The 16,740-nt window shown below is 40.7% G+C and overlaps 1 protein-coding gene across 11 annotated transcripts in view; it reads right to left on the reverse strand.

Annotated features, from left to right (window-relative positions):
- Positions 1-43: 43 nt before the first annotated feature.
- GIGYF2 (GRB10 interacting GYF protein 2) overlaps positions 44-16,740 on the reverse strand; it is an 80,239-nt gene continuing 63,542 nt past the window's right edge. For 4 of the 11 annotated variants that reach the window (XM_067302023.1, XM_013942653.2, XM_067302021.1 and 1 more), the window contains 12 exons: positions 16,531-16,631; positions 15,558-15,719; positions 13,644-13,745; positions 10,439-10,597; positions 8,936-9,172; positions 7,931-8,053; positions 7,084-7,287; positions 6,751-6,956; positions 6,301-6,455; positions 4,847-5,016; positions 4,369-4,516; positions 44-1,815 (listed from right to left, as the gene is read on the reverse strand). In XM_067302023.1, coding sequence (XP_067158124.1) covers positions 1,748-1,815; positions 4,369-4,516; positions 4,847-5,016; positions 6,301-6,455; positions 6,751-6,956; positions 7,084-7,287; positions 7,931-8,053; positions 8,936-9,172; positions 10,439-10,597; positions 13,644-13,745; positions 15,558-15,719; positions 16,531-16,631 — 1,835 coding nt within the window. In that variant the 3' untranslated portion in view covers positions 44-1,747. Of the gene's footprint in view, positions 1,816-4,368; positions 4,517-4,846; positions 5,017-6,300; positions 6,456-6,750; positions 6,957-7,083; positions 7,288-7,930; positions 8,054-8,935; positions 9,173-10,438; positions 10,598-13,643; positions 13,746-15,557; positions 15,720-16,530; positions 16,632-16,740 lie in introns of those variants that run through there. The other 7 variants (XM_067302024.1, XM_013942654.2, XM_067302022.1 and 4 more) reach the window with 6 other exon arrangements.

The following is a 16,740-nucleotide window of genomic DNA, read 5'->3' on the forward strand; positions in this document are numbered from 1 at the left end:
GGAATTATCTCAAAACTCAGCTTCGACAAAAGCAAGCAGAAAATTTGCTCTCAGATATAATACAACCAGGTTTTATTTAAGTTCTCTCTTTTTCCCTCCCCCCCCCACACTGGCAAAAGTTCAGAGGGAGTTTAAAGTTTTGTAAACATTTTAACTACCCCTCTTCCCCCTTTTATGAATTTACAAAGCAAGGAGACAGGGAGACCAGATTTCCAACAGTTCCAAGTCTCTCCATGCTATTGGATCCAAAAACTATATACAAGTCTGCAGCAGTCTCTGTATAGTCACTGTACATGTTTGGGGGCAGGGGGAAGAGAGAGGAGGAGGAGGAGGGGAAGGTGACCCCAAAAAAATAATGAATAAACCAAACGAAATAAAATCCAAAGCCAAACTGCTCTTTAGCAACTCGAACTGTTTTCTTTAGGCAGTGATGACAGACACCTTCATACACCTCCACCAAAACTGTAGCTTATCTCCCTTGGCAGGTTATAACCCTCTGGGAATGGGAGATGGGACCAGGGGGTTGGAAGTAAGTGCATTTGGCAGTTTTAGTTTTCTTTATTTTGTGGTGTGTGGGGGTGGGTGGAGAGGAGAGGATGGTGTTAAGTCTTTTGGTGAGAGAGGAAGGTTATGACTCCATAAATACTTAAACATTACGGATCCAAGTGAAGGTGTGTGAAGTAATTTAAGGTGTAGAAGATAAGCAGGGCTGTCAGTGCACATAGTTTCGCCCTCCAGTCTCTTTTCATTACAAAAGGGCATCTCTGTCCTTTAACCTAAGCTCTGTTGTTTGAAGTGACAACTAGCCAAGACTGCTCAGGTACGTATCTGAAAGCCAGTGTTCACCCTCACCAAAGACTAAAGTTCCACGTGGAAAGATCCTACTGTCTCTTAAACGAGACAAATTTGCAGGAAGAAGAGCACAAAATAAACTGGTCCTAACCCTCAGAAGGTAGCATTGAAGGGATAAATTCAACCTGAAAGAGAAGAAATGCCACCCTCCTTTTCCCAGAAGTCCCCACTTCTCCAGGAAGGCTGGAGTATGCTGATGGGAAACTCTACCAGCTTCAGCATCACCACCTAATGAAGACAGACTCGAGCTTTCCCTCCAAAAATAATGTGCTGAGAAGGGCTGGCAGGGGGTGTGCAACTTCAAACCAACCCAAGCTAAACTGCGCCCACCACCACCCTTCTCCTGCTGTTGCCAGTTCTAAGGTTAGCTTATGAATGCAACTCCTGGCTTGGGAGAGCACCTCTTGCCCTGATGGAGCGCGGAAGTCAGTATCTGTGTGGCATTTTGGTTTTGACCAACATCTGTTAACCACAAACTCTCTCTCTCTCTCCCTCTCTCTCTCCATGACTGCACATGTTGGATGTGGTAAGAGTAACCAGAAGAGGGAAACAACTGTTTGCAGAATCCCAATCGAATTTTTCCAGGTATGTCAGCAGAAGAAATCACAGCACAGTGAAAGCTTGCTGCCCAAATCAGCCTTGTTGTGAACAAATCCTATCTCCCACCCACCCAGGACTTGGAACAAAGTCCACACGTCTATAGGCTGATGGTAAGAACAACGCCTGTGCAGTCCTGGGCAGAAAAGGGTTTGCTGGGGCTAGAGGAAGCAGCCTGAGATGATTGATTCTGTGATTCACTGCGAGGCAGAGAAGAACGCATGGTGGAGAGTACTGTGTCCAAGACGGAGAATCCATGGTTAACAGATGCAGGAAAAGCCAGTTGATTTGCACATGCTCAGTAGTCTTCCAAAGTCTCTATTTCTCCCATATTGAGCCGCTCGGATGAGGCATTCACCGAAAACCCTATAAAACAAAAACGATTTGTGTTAAAGATCTGGATGTGGTATATTGTATATGCTGCAACATATCTGTTTACACAGCAGCTGTTTAAGATAAAGTAATACACAAACAAAAACTGTTAAGGAAATTTATTAAGGCTAGACAGAATTACCCAAACTGAAATTTTACATAAATCAAAGATGACCAATCATATATTTAGATATAAGCATCACTTGATCTTTAAAGACAGAGCAGCAGAAATATGGTTTCGACTTTAATTTAAAAGATGGCATCTGCAGAGCTAACATGATATCGGGGCACAGTGGAGACACGGCTGAGCAACACCTTGGAAGGGAGCAAGTTTGAGTCAACTGACACTTGGAAGTGCCTATCACCACAGTACTTAGGTGGTCCTGGAAGCCAAACTGGTTGCTTTTTGAATTCAGACTCTCAGTGTCGACCATGCTCAACACTTCTGGGGGCATGATTAACTCCAGCTGGAGCCCTTAGTGGAAATTCCACATATTTCCATGCTTTTTACAATCTAACACTGCTCAGGGTACAACATGAGAAGGTACAACACTGCATGGGGCTGCCTAGATGGCTGGAGATATACCTAAACTTCTACCCAACATTTTAACTGTACGTTGCAACCAGAAGTGATACATGAGAAGTGAGCAAGAAAAAGCCAATACATCTTTTACAAAGGAAAAATTCCAATATTATATCAAGTGTAACTTTTGGACAGAAATTCTATTTTTGTTGTTGTACCAACCCTATATGAAGCATGAAAAAAAGGAAAGGCCTTCACTGTGGACAGTAGCTAAACCCAAAACGGGCACTTCGTTGTCTTGACACTGCTCCATAGGTTTGTTCTGTGCTAGAGAACAAACCACTTTTCACAGCCATTATCTTCAATAGATGCAAAGTGCTCTGTGCAGTAGGTTTAATGAAACTGTTCTGGCTCCCTCTGGCGGCACTATATTACCTAGAAATTTTTGGAATTATTTTGTAGTAAAGAGTACTCATTTTTTATGAAATGGCACATATTAGTTCCCTTATGGTTGCATAATTGTATGGTTGATAATTGTATTTAGTGATTTCTTATTAAAGCCACATGAGCAGATGTGAACAGACATTTTTCCATCAATGCTGTAAGGGCAGATTAACTATCATCCTCATCTCGTAAAAACTAAAGGCGGCAGGGAAAGAGTGCTAATGGTGTCAGCATCTTCATTGCTTCCAGTTCAAGACTTGTGACCAGATTTGGTCTCCCCCCAAGAGTTTACTGCCTCTTCTAAGATGGTTAGTTCATGTAAAAAAGTAGGAAGGCATAAAGGTAAGCCTTAAGAAGCTGTTCCTCAAGAAGAAACAGAAAACACGTGCTTTCCTTTAAAAACATCTTTCATATAAATGTCAAAATACTTGGCATGAATTCGATAAAATAGGCATAGGCCAACTCAAAGCAGAGGAGACAGTTTAATTGACATCCCTGAACTACTTAAAAGTTTCCAGATAACAACCAAGGTATTAAATAGCTCTCCATGATCAAAATGGAAAATAAACAAATACCTCCTTTTAATAATTAACTGTATATATATCTATTAAAAAAGCAGAAGATCACTGCAGATAGAAAGCTTTTTACGGGCAAAATGTGAGATGTCTTATTATGCAAGAAGCCTTACTATGCAAGAAGCTTTCATGTTACCAACCACCTTAACTTATATTTTCTTATGATTGAGAGCAAGTAAACACCATTACACCACATAAATGCCAAACATATCTGGGAATATCATTGTTCCAACAGCACCCTTAAAGATCCAGGGTATCTGAAGGTATAGTCATATGTCCATGATAGACAGGTTCCTCCGTATCAGAGGACAAAAATTCCCAATATATGAAAACTTGGTCTTTAAAGTCTTCTGGAAAGTTGCTTTTCATCTCTTATAACAAGCAAGTAATGTTAATGAATATAGGCATGTTTTAAAAAAGCAAATAAATACAATCAACTTAACTCTTTTCCCCTACTATACATGACCTTTTCCCCCTGGAAACTTCTAAGATCATTCTGAGCTTCTTCCTCAAAACTACAGCCTGCCAAATAGTCTGAAGAATTAGAGACTCTACTATTTTCCCCATTTTTCCCTCCCTCACTGAGGGAGAAGGACATATTGGAAGTCTGCCTTCTTGTTGATATCAAGACCCAATAACTAGAATTAAAATTTTCTCTAGAAGACCCTTGTTCTTACTTTGCTGCCTGCACTTGGGCAAACAAATTACAAGGGACTCCTGTAATCAGGAAGTGGAATCACCGATTTACATCAGTGTATTCTACATGATACCATACTCTGGCCCAAATGCCCCCAGCAGCAACAGGAGCATTAGACAAAGATTTTTTCCATGAATCTGATGCATTATTAAAAGAATTCTTATACTGAAATACAGACTCTAAAGAAGGTTCAACTTTCACCTTTTTTGTTTGAATTCAATGGTCACAGTTAGACGAACAAGATTTCTACATTCCACAAGGCTTTTCCCCCCAAAAAACGTTAATTTTGAAAAAGAATTAAAACTGACCTAGCAAGCTGGGATCTGCACGAACCATCTTCTGTTTCTTCTTTTTCTTCCCACTCTGCACAGCCTCAAAATTGGATTGCTGGTTGTTGCTCTGATTGGTCTGAAAGACCGAATGTAGCGAACTGTGGTTCATCCCCCATACTGAATCCTAGAAAGAAAACAAATACAAGATTACAAAATGGAAGTAAGTTTGGTTTATTTATACTGAAAACATTCAGAGACCCCAAATCACTTTCTATATCACATCTCCCTAAAGCATCCTGGCCAGCACAAGTCACTATTTGATCTGCAGCTGGCCTCAACTGTTATTTAGTTACAAATACTGCAGAATCATGCATCCAATATCTGAAATTTGTGTTTTTCTCTGCATTTCACATCACCTCTAAAGTCTTGCTTACCCTCCTATCAAACTAGCAGACTCTTTAGACTCATAGATAGTATTTATTTACTTCTACAGACTGTAGCAAGTAAGATTTACCTGTTGCTGCTGCTGTTGCCGCTGCTGACTGGCTTTCTGTTTGGCACGGCGCTCAAGAAACTGCTTGGCAAACTCCTTGGCCTCAGGAGTATCTCCAAGATAGGCTCTGATGTAATCATGGACCTCATAGGGAGACTCCACTTCCTTTAGGAAGGAAACAAACGTGGGAACTGCAAGAAGAAGACGGCCATGAGAGAATGTGTGCAGATGTGTGATACACATACATGCAAAAACCCACAAACTTTGCATTTCTGTTTCAAATACTTGCCAACCTAGTAGCCACAGCAAATGCTTGCCCTTTTAAGCTCCCTACAGCAAAGCCCTAAAATGTAACGTTTCATTTACTCTATAGGCAAAGCAAGAATAAGAAAACCAGCTAATGTGATGAGAAGGAAGATTAAACTGACAATCCTAAGGGTACATTAGCCCATTAGCTTTAGACACTGCCAGTTCGGAAGCTAATTCAAAGTTAATGCCAGGCCCAAATGGAAAATACTCTCCTTAGTGCTGTCATCAATACATTTTCTTTTTTGGCTGAAGCACACCAGGGCACAGTCCACAGTGGTGGACCTGACCCGCAAGCAACTGAAGCTCAACAGGGAACACACCTGCAAGCCTCCTTTACCACCTGCCGTCTTCAGAACACCTTCCGTGCACTGGATTATTTAACATGGAGAAGGGCAAAGCAAATCACAAGCCAGGAAGACACTGTGGCAACAGCTTGTCACCTGTGACACAATGTACCCCTGAAAGCATGGAAGCTCCCTGCAGACGTATGACACCTGGCAGCACTACAGAGCCACAGCCCCTCTTCAGAGGCTGGATGCAGCTAGTTAGTATATCACAGATCAGGCCAACAAGGTACTTCAAGCATACATGGGCTACAGAGGAGGAGAGAAGCTACAGCACAGGAACTGAGAGGTGCAGTCCCAGCTCTTGGGGCAGCTTTGTTTCTGCAGCCAGGCTCGAGAGCCCCGCAGAACCACAACTTTGCAGCATGTGGATGCTGGAGCACAGGGATCTGCACAGTTTCCAAGCAACCAGTTTCACCAAACAAACAAAAAACCCACCCCACAACACACACATCCCACCAGCTTTACAGAGGGACATAGGATAATTTTGCCTGCACTTAAAAGTCAACTGGATGCTCATTCATCTGCCCAGTACTGCTTCCACCAACAAGAAAAGTTATCAGCTGGGCTCTAGGTGACGAATTTTAAAACTGGTTCCAATTCCAACTGATTTTCAGTATTTAGCATATTGAAAACCATGGAGAAGATGATACAGTAGTTCTTAGAAGCACCATTTAGGAATTATGCCATTTTGCTGACTGCATTAAAAAGTTACTTTAATGTCATTACTTTTCCTCAGAACTATCTGCTCTGCAGACCAACGTGATACTGTTTGTCACGCAGCATCACAGTGAAGCATTTACATTCCTGACCATCTCTTACCATCTAAGTTATTGGCTGTGTTGAGTGCATGAAGCATCTGTTCACACCACTGAGTGAATCCATCCTGGGCTTTATTAACCCCCTGGAACAATTTCAACAGCTTCTCCTCTTCTTCCACCTTCTTGTTTTGTCTACTTGTAATACCTACGGATTTACTGAGATAAAGAAAAAACAGACAATACTACAGTTACAGACCATTAGACTTACCAACAGTACAGTATACAGTACAGCACTACAACACTCGCTAGTTTACAAGAGGCAAGCACTGTTTAAGAACCAACTCATTTTCCAAGGAGATTTGTGACTGACCACCTATTAGCTATTTTTGTTGTCAAGACAGATCCTGAGTGACACACAAAAAAGGAAAATACACGAAGATGCTATAATTGCTTAGTGATCATCTCGGGACCGGTAGCCTTTCTTTGCAAAAGCTCCTTCCCCAGTTCCTACCTGAGGCTGGCATTGCTTTTGTTTTTATTGGTCGAGTTACGAGGTCCCACTTCCTTCACTGCATCATCCCAGAAACCCATGTTTGAGTTTTTGGTATCAGCATTACTCCAGATGCTACTGACTAGGTCAGATGCCCACTGGTTGCTGGGATTAGTGTTTAGGGAGCCCCACACTGAATTCCCAATGCTGGTGTGCAGGTTAGAGTGCTGTTGAAACATAACAAAGAGATCCTGGTTATTAGCACCAGACCTGGCAAAACAGTAATGAACAGACATGGAGAACTGTCATGTACTGTTTCCCTCCATATATTGATCAGACAAACACTGCTCATACCGTAGTATTTCTGACTCTGTTCGGCTGCTGGTGCTGCTGTTGCTGCTGTTTCTGCATCTGCCTTGCCTCTTCCTGCTGTATCTCCAGCAGGGACTTGGTAGTGCCTGTCGGTTTGGTGACATTACCCCAGCCTGACAGTTTTTGCTGCTGTTGCTGCTGCTGCTGCTGGAGGGCTTTCATTAGCTCACGCTGCTGACGCCTTTGCTGTTGCATGCAAGAAAAACCCTTGGTCATACTTCCAGGAGATCATTACTATTCAAATTCCAGCAGGGAAATTGATTTTAAACAGATTTCAGGTTCTTCTCTAGAGTTTGGCTGACCTAACATTATTTTAGTGCTGTTACAGATCCTCCAAAAAGGGAGACGCTAAGTGTGACTACTGAAGGCAAACTGTTTATTAGCTTAAGACAGAGAATAGTTTGCTTAATTGTTATGACTGTTGCTAGCCAGGCATTTGGGATCTTGGGGGAATACCTCCTCCTACCACATATTTTTTCTTTTAAATGCCCTGGTTTTGTGCACATCTACAATGCAAATTACAGCACAGGTGTGAAACCCACTTTATATTGTTTCTTGAATGTATTACACTCCTAGGATTAAAAGAAAAGATCACCACCTGCCCTCCTTTCAGAATATTTATATTAAGAGGCTATAAAAACCTTCAAACAAATACCTGTTGAATCTATGACTGAAGGATAGGATTAACTTTTACCTGTGTTATGTTATTTCAGAAAAACCATTCTTCATCCTCATCATTCTCATTCCTACCAATCACTTAATCAACAGTTAAACAGGCATTAAGTCCACTCTAATTAACAAGTTACACTCCCTCAGCATCAGAATTTACCTCTTCTCGAAGCTGCCGTTCTCGTTCTTCTTCTAACTTTTGGATTTCTGCCAATGACAGTGTTGTCTGGGATTGACATGCTCCTGAATTTGATTGCTGACCCCATGTTGAAGATGAAGGGAGCTGGGCCAAAAAAACCATCAATACGAATTACAAAAATCTTTTAGAGAATACTGCTAAAAAGTATAAACATGAAAAATTAGTATAAGCCCACAGGGCACAGGAAAAGAGGGATAAAAGATCACCTTCAAACTTTGATAAAATATTGAAAAATATAAAATAGTATAAAGCTATTAAAATGTACACTAAAACTATAAACTGTATGTTTCTTTAAATTGCCATCTGATGCATCAGTGTCAAAGCAGCAGCATATCAAGAATAAGGTAACACATCCCTGGTCTGAAAAACAGCAATCAATTTTTGATTCCAAAGACTTATGTTATTGTGTTTGCATGCTTTCTGTGCCATAAATACAAGGCAACTGTATAATGTTTTTTTGAAGAAATGACTCAAATGCAGCATGGCATTTATCTGATACAGACACACATCTCAGTTGCCTTCTCCTGGAGAAAACCAGAATCCAAAGCTACATTTATTCTAGTAAATCTACAGGATGGGGAACTGCAAAAGCCTTTTTAGCAGATGTGTTACTCAAACAGCAGACTGACAAGACAGAGATGGCACCTCTACATTCAGCAAACTAAGCCTTTCAGATCTATAGCAATGGATAAGCTGATACTTAGCAGTGGCCCTCACTTGTCATAGTAAAGTCTATATTAACCTGTGAAACCCTTTTCAGTAAGCTTCTCTTGACTGAACCTGCTCCTTCTCTTTGTTTTGCAATTTTTTCTTCCTCCTGTTTCTCCCATCACTCTGATAAAGACAATTTACTCTCTGCCCTCCCCAGATACTTCATCTCTCCCTGCTCTGTTCAACCCTGAATCCTGCAGTTGTTTTACTTAATATATTGAATTGAAGGAGGTGGTTAAACTGTAGACGTGTTACCTTCATTTGTGCAAGTTGCTGCTGTTGCTGCTGTTGTTGCAGCCGTCGTAAAGCCTCCTGCTGCTGCTGCCTCTGTCTCATTATCTCTTTCTGGCGCTGGAGTTCCAGCTCCTTGCGCTTTCGCTCTTCTTCTTCGAGCCGCTGCCTGGCTGCCTCTTCTTCCATGCGTAGCCGACTTTCCTCAAGTCGCCGTTGAGCTTCCTCCTCTTCACGTGCCCACTTGGCAGCCTCCTCTTCCTTCCCAGGACACAAAGGAGAGTAAAGTCTAAGTTGACTTAGAAAATTCAAATTCTTCAATTCTGCTCTTTAGAGATCCTGACAGAACAGAGTGGGGCCTTTTTATCTGCGGCCTGGACTGTGTCGTTCATTTATCTTTATAATTCTCAGGGTAAAAGCCCCCAAAAGCTAGTCTAGATTCCCTAAAAATACAAGTTTCACATCGCTCCACCAAAGGACCGGAAAGAAAGCGGCATCTCCTTAGTTCAGGCTGGCCAATTTGATACCACCTTCCTTCTGGAAATTGTCCACCTTTCAGTCTGAGCTTCTTCTATATGCTTACCTTACAGTCAAGCACTGCTGTACTTTTAATGGAACAAAGCTTAGACAGGAATAAAGGGACAAAAGGCTTAAACTGAATTTGACTTGGGCTGGGGGGAACTCAACTGACAAAAAGCAAGGCTTACTGCTGAACACTAGAGCTGCAAAGGGAAAGATGCTCCTGCTAACAAGGAGATGACTGTGTGGTGGGACTGAAATGGTAATGAACGTCTTGCTAGGGAGGCTGCTGAAAAAATGAGTTCTTAATTAAATAATAACTGGCAATTCTGAAATGAACCTGGAAATTAATGTGAAGCTAATCGTGTTTTAAGGTTAGTTTGATTTAGGAGACCGTGACAGGATCAGTTAGGGAGCTGGAAGCTCAAGTTCTCCAGTGTGGACTCCAAGGCTGACCCCAAGGGAAAACTGTTAATAGTAAGGCAAGAAAAGGTGGAGGGGAAGAGTGGTGGGGGGGAAAGGAAAAAAAAGCAAAAAAAAGCTGTAACTTTTGGAAGCGGGTATAGTCTTGGCAGAGTACAGAAAGACTGGCAAAACAGATCACCTCAGAGGAAAGTTAATGATAACACAGTTCTATGGTAAAGACTGGGAGAATGACAACTTGCAACATAAATTGTTATTCTGGTTCAGTATTGCAGGTATTTTGCCTTTCTTACATAGGAAGGATTAAAAATATGCTGCAAAGCCATTCTTAAGGTTCATATATATGAAGAAAATCCACACATTCTACAAACATCTCTTTTCCAAAGGCAAGATCAGATTCTGATTATTTTGTTTCAATCAGGGTACAGGTAAACAACCTATTTTATATTCACTTGATACTGGCTATGAGCTTTGCATTCCTCCATATACTGATGTTCTCTCAGACACATATGCAAGCTTCAAAGCTCATTCAGTTCTGGCTGCACCCATAATTAAACATAATAGATCCCTTTTGCCAGTTTTCACCTGTTTACGAAGTAATTCCTCTCGCTGCCGCCTTTCCTCCTCTTCTCTTCTCCTCTCTTCCAACCTTCTAAGTGCTTCTTCCTGCTGTTGCCGCTCCTCTTCCTCCCGCTGCCGTCTTAGTGCAATTTCCTGCTCTCTTTGCCTCCTCAGGGCTTCCTCCTGAAGTTGGGAACAAAATGTCAATCTATAAACTCATTTATGAACTGGATAAGAACACAATACAACATAGTCTGGCCATGTGAATGCCTCAGTGAAAGCTTCTCTGCTCCAAGCTAAGCGCCAACCAAAGTATTAAACACCAAAGACCCACATGTTAAGAAGCTTTCTGATGCAATGTGCGTTTCATACGTAAGTGAATTCTTTTAATGAGAAGAGAAATATGAAATCATTGCCTATCTTTGCTTTTATACAAAAAACAAGGGTGTGGAGAAGGAAAACAAAGGGTGAGATTCCTCTTTCCAGTATATAGTAACTGCATTTGAACATATGCATTTTGATGTACAGATGCCTCCACAATCCCTTTTCCAGGTATCAACTAAAGGTGGAAATTTTTCCTACGCCAGGAGTTTCTATACACTGACTACTCAAAGTGCCCTACAAAACTCAAACCACATCTCCAGATGCCAGAAACAAGCTGAAGCAGCCCAGTGTACTCAGGGACACGTTACCTTGGGAAGTCCCAGAGAGATGGGGAACCCAGTGAAAGGGCTTTGATGGGGCTTTCCCTGAATTATTTAAATAACTAGGGCAGTGAAAAGTCTCAAGGGCTTTGATTTTTTGCTATCCCCAGATTAAACATCTTCCAATAAATTACATTTTGTTTTCCAAGTAGGAAAATTATTTATTTTGCCTCTCTCTCTGAATGAATCTGCCTTCCCAACACAGGAAAACATTAGCACCCTTTCCTACTGCTCTGAAGATTAAGGCAAATTTTTCCATTCTGCTACTTGTTCGTTGGAGGATTAGGGCACAATCAGCCTTCTGGCCTCCTCCATGTTGTCAAACAGGAGCAGCATCTGTGCATTTTTTCCACCTGCTTCTGACTTCCCCTTGCATAAAATAGCCATGCTTATTGCAGCCTTTTCCGATTTCTGAAATTCAGCAACTGTATTGAGGCCACTCTGCTTTTCATCCCTTCTTTCCATTTTGACTTATCCCTCTGGCTCAGCTCAGACTTTTTACCTTTTGGACAAGGACATTTTTAAAGCATTCATAAGTGTATTTTCCTTTAGACAGTCAGAACCGTGCAATTTTACTCCTACGTTTTCCACGACCAATACGTTATCCACAGGAATAAGGGAGGCTCATTGTGCAGCATGGGGATATAAATTTTGAACTCTGTTAAAACAAGGAAGTTAATTCTAAAATCCAAGACCCTTATACTGATCTGATACCAGACCTTCATGTATACACAGCATAGATAAACTGCAATACAGTTCACTGAGCGACTGGACCAGGTTTCTCTCTGACAATGGCTAACTTCGGATGTCTACAATATAACTGTCCAGTTGAGAGAGAGAACATTCTTCATCACCAGTCCTGTGGGATTGAAGAGCTGCAGGCTGCAAGCCAAAAAATAATTCATACCCATGTGTATCACTCAAGTGGTTTGATGCTAAAGGACAAAAAGATTTTTCTGGCTCTCTTCCCCTATGAAATGTGATTATTAAGGTCTTCTTCCACTAGCTGGACTTAAAACAGTAGACTGTTAAGGCTTTGATTTCTCATATTCAGAAAAGCCCAGCACTCAATGACTGGACTGTTTCTGTAACCTGGGCCTGTAACTGGATGAAGTGGACACATGCAGTCAAGTCACAATAATCAAGTGTCCCCAGTGCCAGTGCTGAAAAGTGTCTCCTTGATGTTTCTTCTACTGAGAAGTCTACCGAGAGGGTCGGGGGTGCGCGAGCCTGCATTTTGCTCGACCAGGGACTACACACATACCCAGGATCTCCGCTGGCAATGCCCAGCCATAAGGCAGGCCGGGGGGACATTCGGCACTCAGCACTGACAGGACATGAGCTACCTGAGGGAGAAGATCAAAAAAGCCCCCAAGTCCTCCTATGTGACAGCAGTTCATTGCCATCTTTGCCCTACTTTCCCTTTTGGAAATGGGACTGTAAGTGCCATTAATAAAGATGTGGAGATCTCCTCCTTCCTCAGGCCTGCCAGAAGAGAGACTGCTGAAGGCCAGGAACATGAAAGGGGGTGGGAGGAAGACTCTTCTTTCCCCTAGAGAACTAAAGATGAACACAGTCTGATTCGTAACAAAACAGGGGAGGAAAAAAAAAAAAACTCGCAACATTATGGAAAGCTGGGAACCATGTGGTTCCCGTAACTGTTTTTCTCCTGCTCTTCTTCATAGCTATAGAAGTAGTTCTCTCAATATTAATTTCTTCGTCTTTTCATTGTTCAGTGGTTTTGTTTGAGGATGTGACCAAAAACATCCCCAGCTCTCCTGCTTTCTTTGGGGAAAATGGACAGGCCCGTTCCTTCGGCTCTTACTGCTCCCGTATTCATGACTGCTGACTCCATGAGAACCTAGTGTTCTTTAGCATCAACTGCCTATTTTTAATCTAATAATTGTTTTTCAAATACACACATCTTGCTGTATACACAACTTATTTCAGATCTGTTGAAATATCAATAATATCACACAAGATGAAGTAGCATTTCCCATTTCGGATTAACACCTTACTTCAGTAGGCTCTGGATTCTTAAATAAAATATTCTAGATTTTTTTTGCAGTTGGTAACAGCTGCAATTCTGCTTCCCTATGTTATTAAGACCTACAAATTTTCCAGTTTCTTGGATTTCACCTTTGGGTCAGATGCTTTAAAGGGAGCATGAAAGATAAAATTGAGGAAAAACAATTATTAGCTACACGTTAAACCTCAAATTTTGTTCCTGAAAGTAATCAGTCATTATAAAACAGAAAATATCATCACACCAGAAGCAGGGGGAAGGGAGGGGGGGGGAACAAAACAAAACAAAAATCAAAAACCCACAAATACATCCAGGAGCTACACAAACTGGATATTATTGCTTGCAATGCTACAGTGCAGATAATTGATGGAAACTATGAACAGAACTGGATTCAACATCATTTGGTATGAAATTTCATCCTACATGATTTAATCGATATATTAGTTATTGTTTAAGTTATCAGTTATTTTAAAAAGTCACCAACAGTGTATTTACTAACCTTATATACTAGTCTTTTATGCAGTATTACATCAAAAGCCTTCCTGAAGTCCAGGCAGATTAAGTCTACTGCTTCACCCCTCTCAGCTCTCACTGTCATCTCCTCAAAAGAAGTTAATCAAATTTGTTAAGCATCATCTCCTCTGTATAAATCTGTGCTAATAAATCAGTTCATCACTGACTCTACAATGCCTTCCATTACAGAGGTCAGATTCAAATATTAGACCAGTTTCCCTTCTTTTTATGAATAATTAAATATTAAGCCCTTCTCTGGAAAGAGAAACTAAACTTTGCTACTTTAAAAACTCTGCTGCTCAGAATTAAGCATTGTGGCAATTATTCCATTGGTAACGAATTAAGACATTTGCTGTTACTGCCTTCCAACCCCATTCTCCTTCCTCCATGTAAACAAATATTTCCCATGACATCTCAGAGAGGGAGAGAATGAGACTGTTTTGTGTACAAAGCCAAAGTGGACAAAAACTTCAGGATTTAACAGATGTTTTGAACAAGTTATACACGACAGCAAAACCATTAGTCTGAAAAGAAACTTAATTCAAGGTCTATTTGAAGCCAGAATGGATGAAACTCATTGAGTTACCAAGTGGACAGCTGAAAAGTTATTTACTACTAAAACAGATCTAAAGCAATTTAATTCATTTAAACTTCTGAGTATATTATTGCTTGAGTGCTATAATAAAGCCTGAACTTGAGCATTAGAGGATACTTTTCTGCTATATACCATAATGGCTTACTTTATATGAAGATGAAATATTAATGCAAGGAGCCATTTATTTATAGACTCGGTTCTTAACAATACCATGAAAGCTAACTACATATCACAGTACATTCTATTGAAATATATCTTCAGTGAGAAAGCCCAAACATTGAATGAATAATTAAGGTCCATGGCTAATAAAACCAAAGATCTCAGAGGCTTCCTCAGAAATGTCTGATTCTCAAACCAGAAAACATTCTTTACAACTACCTACCCAAGCACATAGCAAAAAGCAGTAAATAATAAAAATAATATTTTGTATTATACGAATGATAACTTTACAGGGCATTTATCAACAAACTTCTTAGTGAATAAGCTCACCAATGTGTTTGCCCTTACCCTTCATGGGCTGACTGGAGACCTCAACTTTCACCATCTTACCCTCCTATTATACTCAAGGAATTCATCATGTCTTCCATACAGATTTCAGAAATAAATGCCACAAACTTCAAGCTAATAATCTTTTCGCTTCATATGCTTGTAAAGATTATGAACTTACTACAAATCCTATATTCATCCTTCTACTGCAACACAGGTCCTGTCATTCATTTTAAGAACCATGCTTGTCCAGCACTTCCAAACTACATCCCTTCCCAAACAACAACCCCAAAATAAAAGGCTCATAGAGCCTATGACATAACCCTGGTAATCTTTTCTCAAGCAAAAATGCCTTACTAAGATTTTACATCAGTTTAATTCTTTTCAGTATAGCTGCCTACATTTTCTGTATGTGAAACACCTGCTCAATCTCCAGTCTACTCTGGAACATCCCCTTATCAAAACAGTAGATTGCATAAATGGTGAACAGAGATTTAACATACAATAATTGGGCAACTAACTAAAATCTAATATTACTACTAAGGAGTTGGGAGGTAATATTCCATATGGAATAAAACTCCTCAGCTCACCTATCAGAACCTGTCTTGAAGTGAATTAAAGCCCATTTCTCAAGATTGCAGTTTGGGCTCTCAAATTTAAAAAACAAGAACAGAAAGAAATAAATCATTTCATATACTCGCATGAAAAGTATTAGAACTGTCTTCATGCACACCTACCAGAGATTAATTAGACCCCACAGGATTCTTACAGTGAGTTTATAAAATGGCAGTAGAGATGAAGTGCACTGAGGAAACTCACTTGCTTCCTGCGGGCCAGTTCTTCCTCTTCCCGTCGTTTCCTCTCATCTTCCTGCTGCCTCCTAAGTAGCTCTTCTTGTTGCCTCCGAAGCTCCTCCTGCCTTTTCCTCTCTTCTTCCTCTCGTTTGGCCCTCATTTCCACTTCTCTCCTCTCTTGCTCTAGCTACAATTCATATAAAACTACACTCAGATGCAGGTAACATATTCCTACACCACTTCTTACGGCAGCTCCTGCTGAGATTATAGTAACAACATGACAGATGATGAAGCATCTAGAAGATGCTCGCTCTTAATTGCGGTTCTCCCTATGAGTTGGTTGCCTGCTGGGGTCACATTCCTGCAATACTGTCTAGAATAACTCCTGACAAGTTCTGTTCTATAACAAATATCAGTTCTCTAGTCAGTCTTTCTACATCAGCTTCTTAAAGTAACTTCTGACTTCAGGAGCTAGCAGAGTTGCTGTGCAGTCAGCATAAAATAATCAGGTCCTGGTAATGTACAGAATCGTACAGGTTCAAACTTAGAAAAAGAACTTGATACCAGAGTAGCCGTGAAACAACTCCAACAGTTAGGACTCTTACTACTCCCTAAACCAATTCTGGTGTAAAGAGACAAGAATTAAGAGAAGTATTGACAAACTGGCTCCTGCTCTGGGTTTGGCACGAGGACTCGTGATGATTGCATTTTAAAACAGAGGTGGCTAATGAAGAGTTTTTATAAGAAATGCAAAAATATTACTATTAGTTTAGAGGTCAATAGTACCTCCATAGCAATGGTTTCTAAACAGCAGTCCACAAGGATTTCATAACTGGTTTCTATAACCATATTCTCTTGATGGAATTTTCAGTGAAGACCTAATCAAAATTGTACAGAGTGACCTGAAGTTTAAAGAGCTAATACTCTTCCACTGGCTCAAGAAACATATGCTGCAAAACAGTGATCCCAATTTCTTAGAATATGAAACAGTTTCTGACCTTTGCAGCCTTGGCCTTCTCGAGCTGCTGAAGTTGTTCTAGAGCTGGTCCCTGAGCTGCAGTATCAATGGGGAGATCCCAGACACTGCTTCCTTCCCAGACTAGACAGTAAAGAAAAACAAACATTGACAAGCAACAGTAAGCACACAAACAAAAACCAATTCAAAAGGGAAAATCTTGTGTATGCTGGCTGTTACTATATACTGTGAA

Source organism: Apteryx mantelli, chromosome 9, assembly GCF_036417845.1.
Source record: "Apteryx mantelli isolate bAptMan1 chromosome 9, bAptMan1.hap1, whole genome shotgun sequence".
Taxonomy (NCBI): Eukaryota; Metazoa; Chordata; class Aves; order Apterygiformes; family Apterygidae; genus Apteryx; species Apteryx mantelli.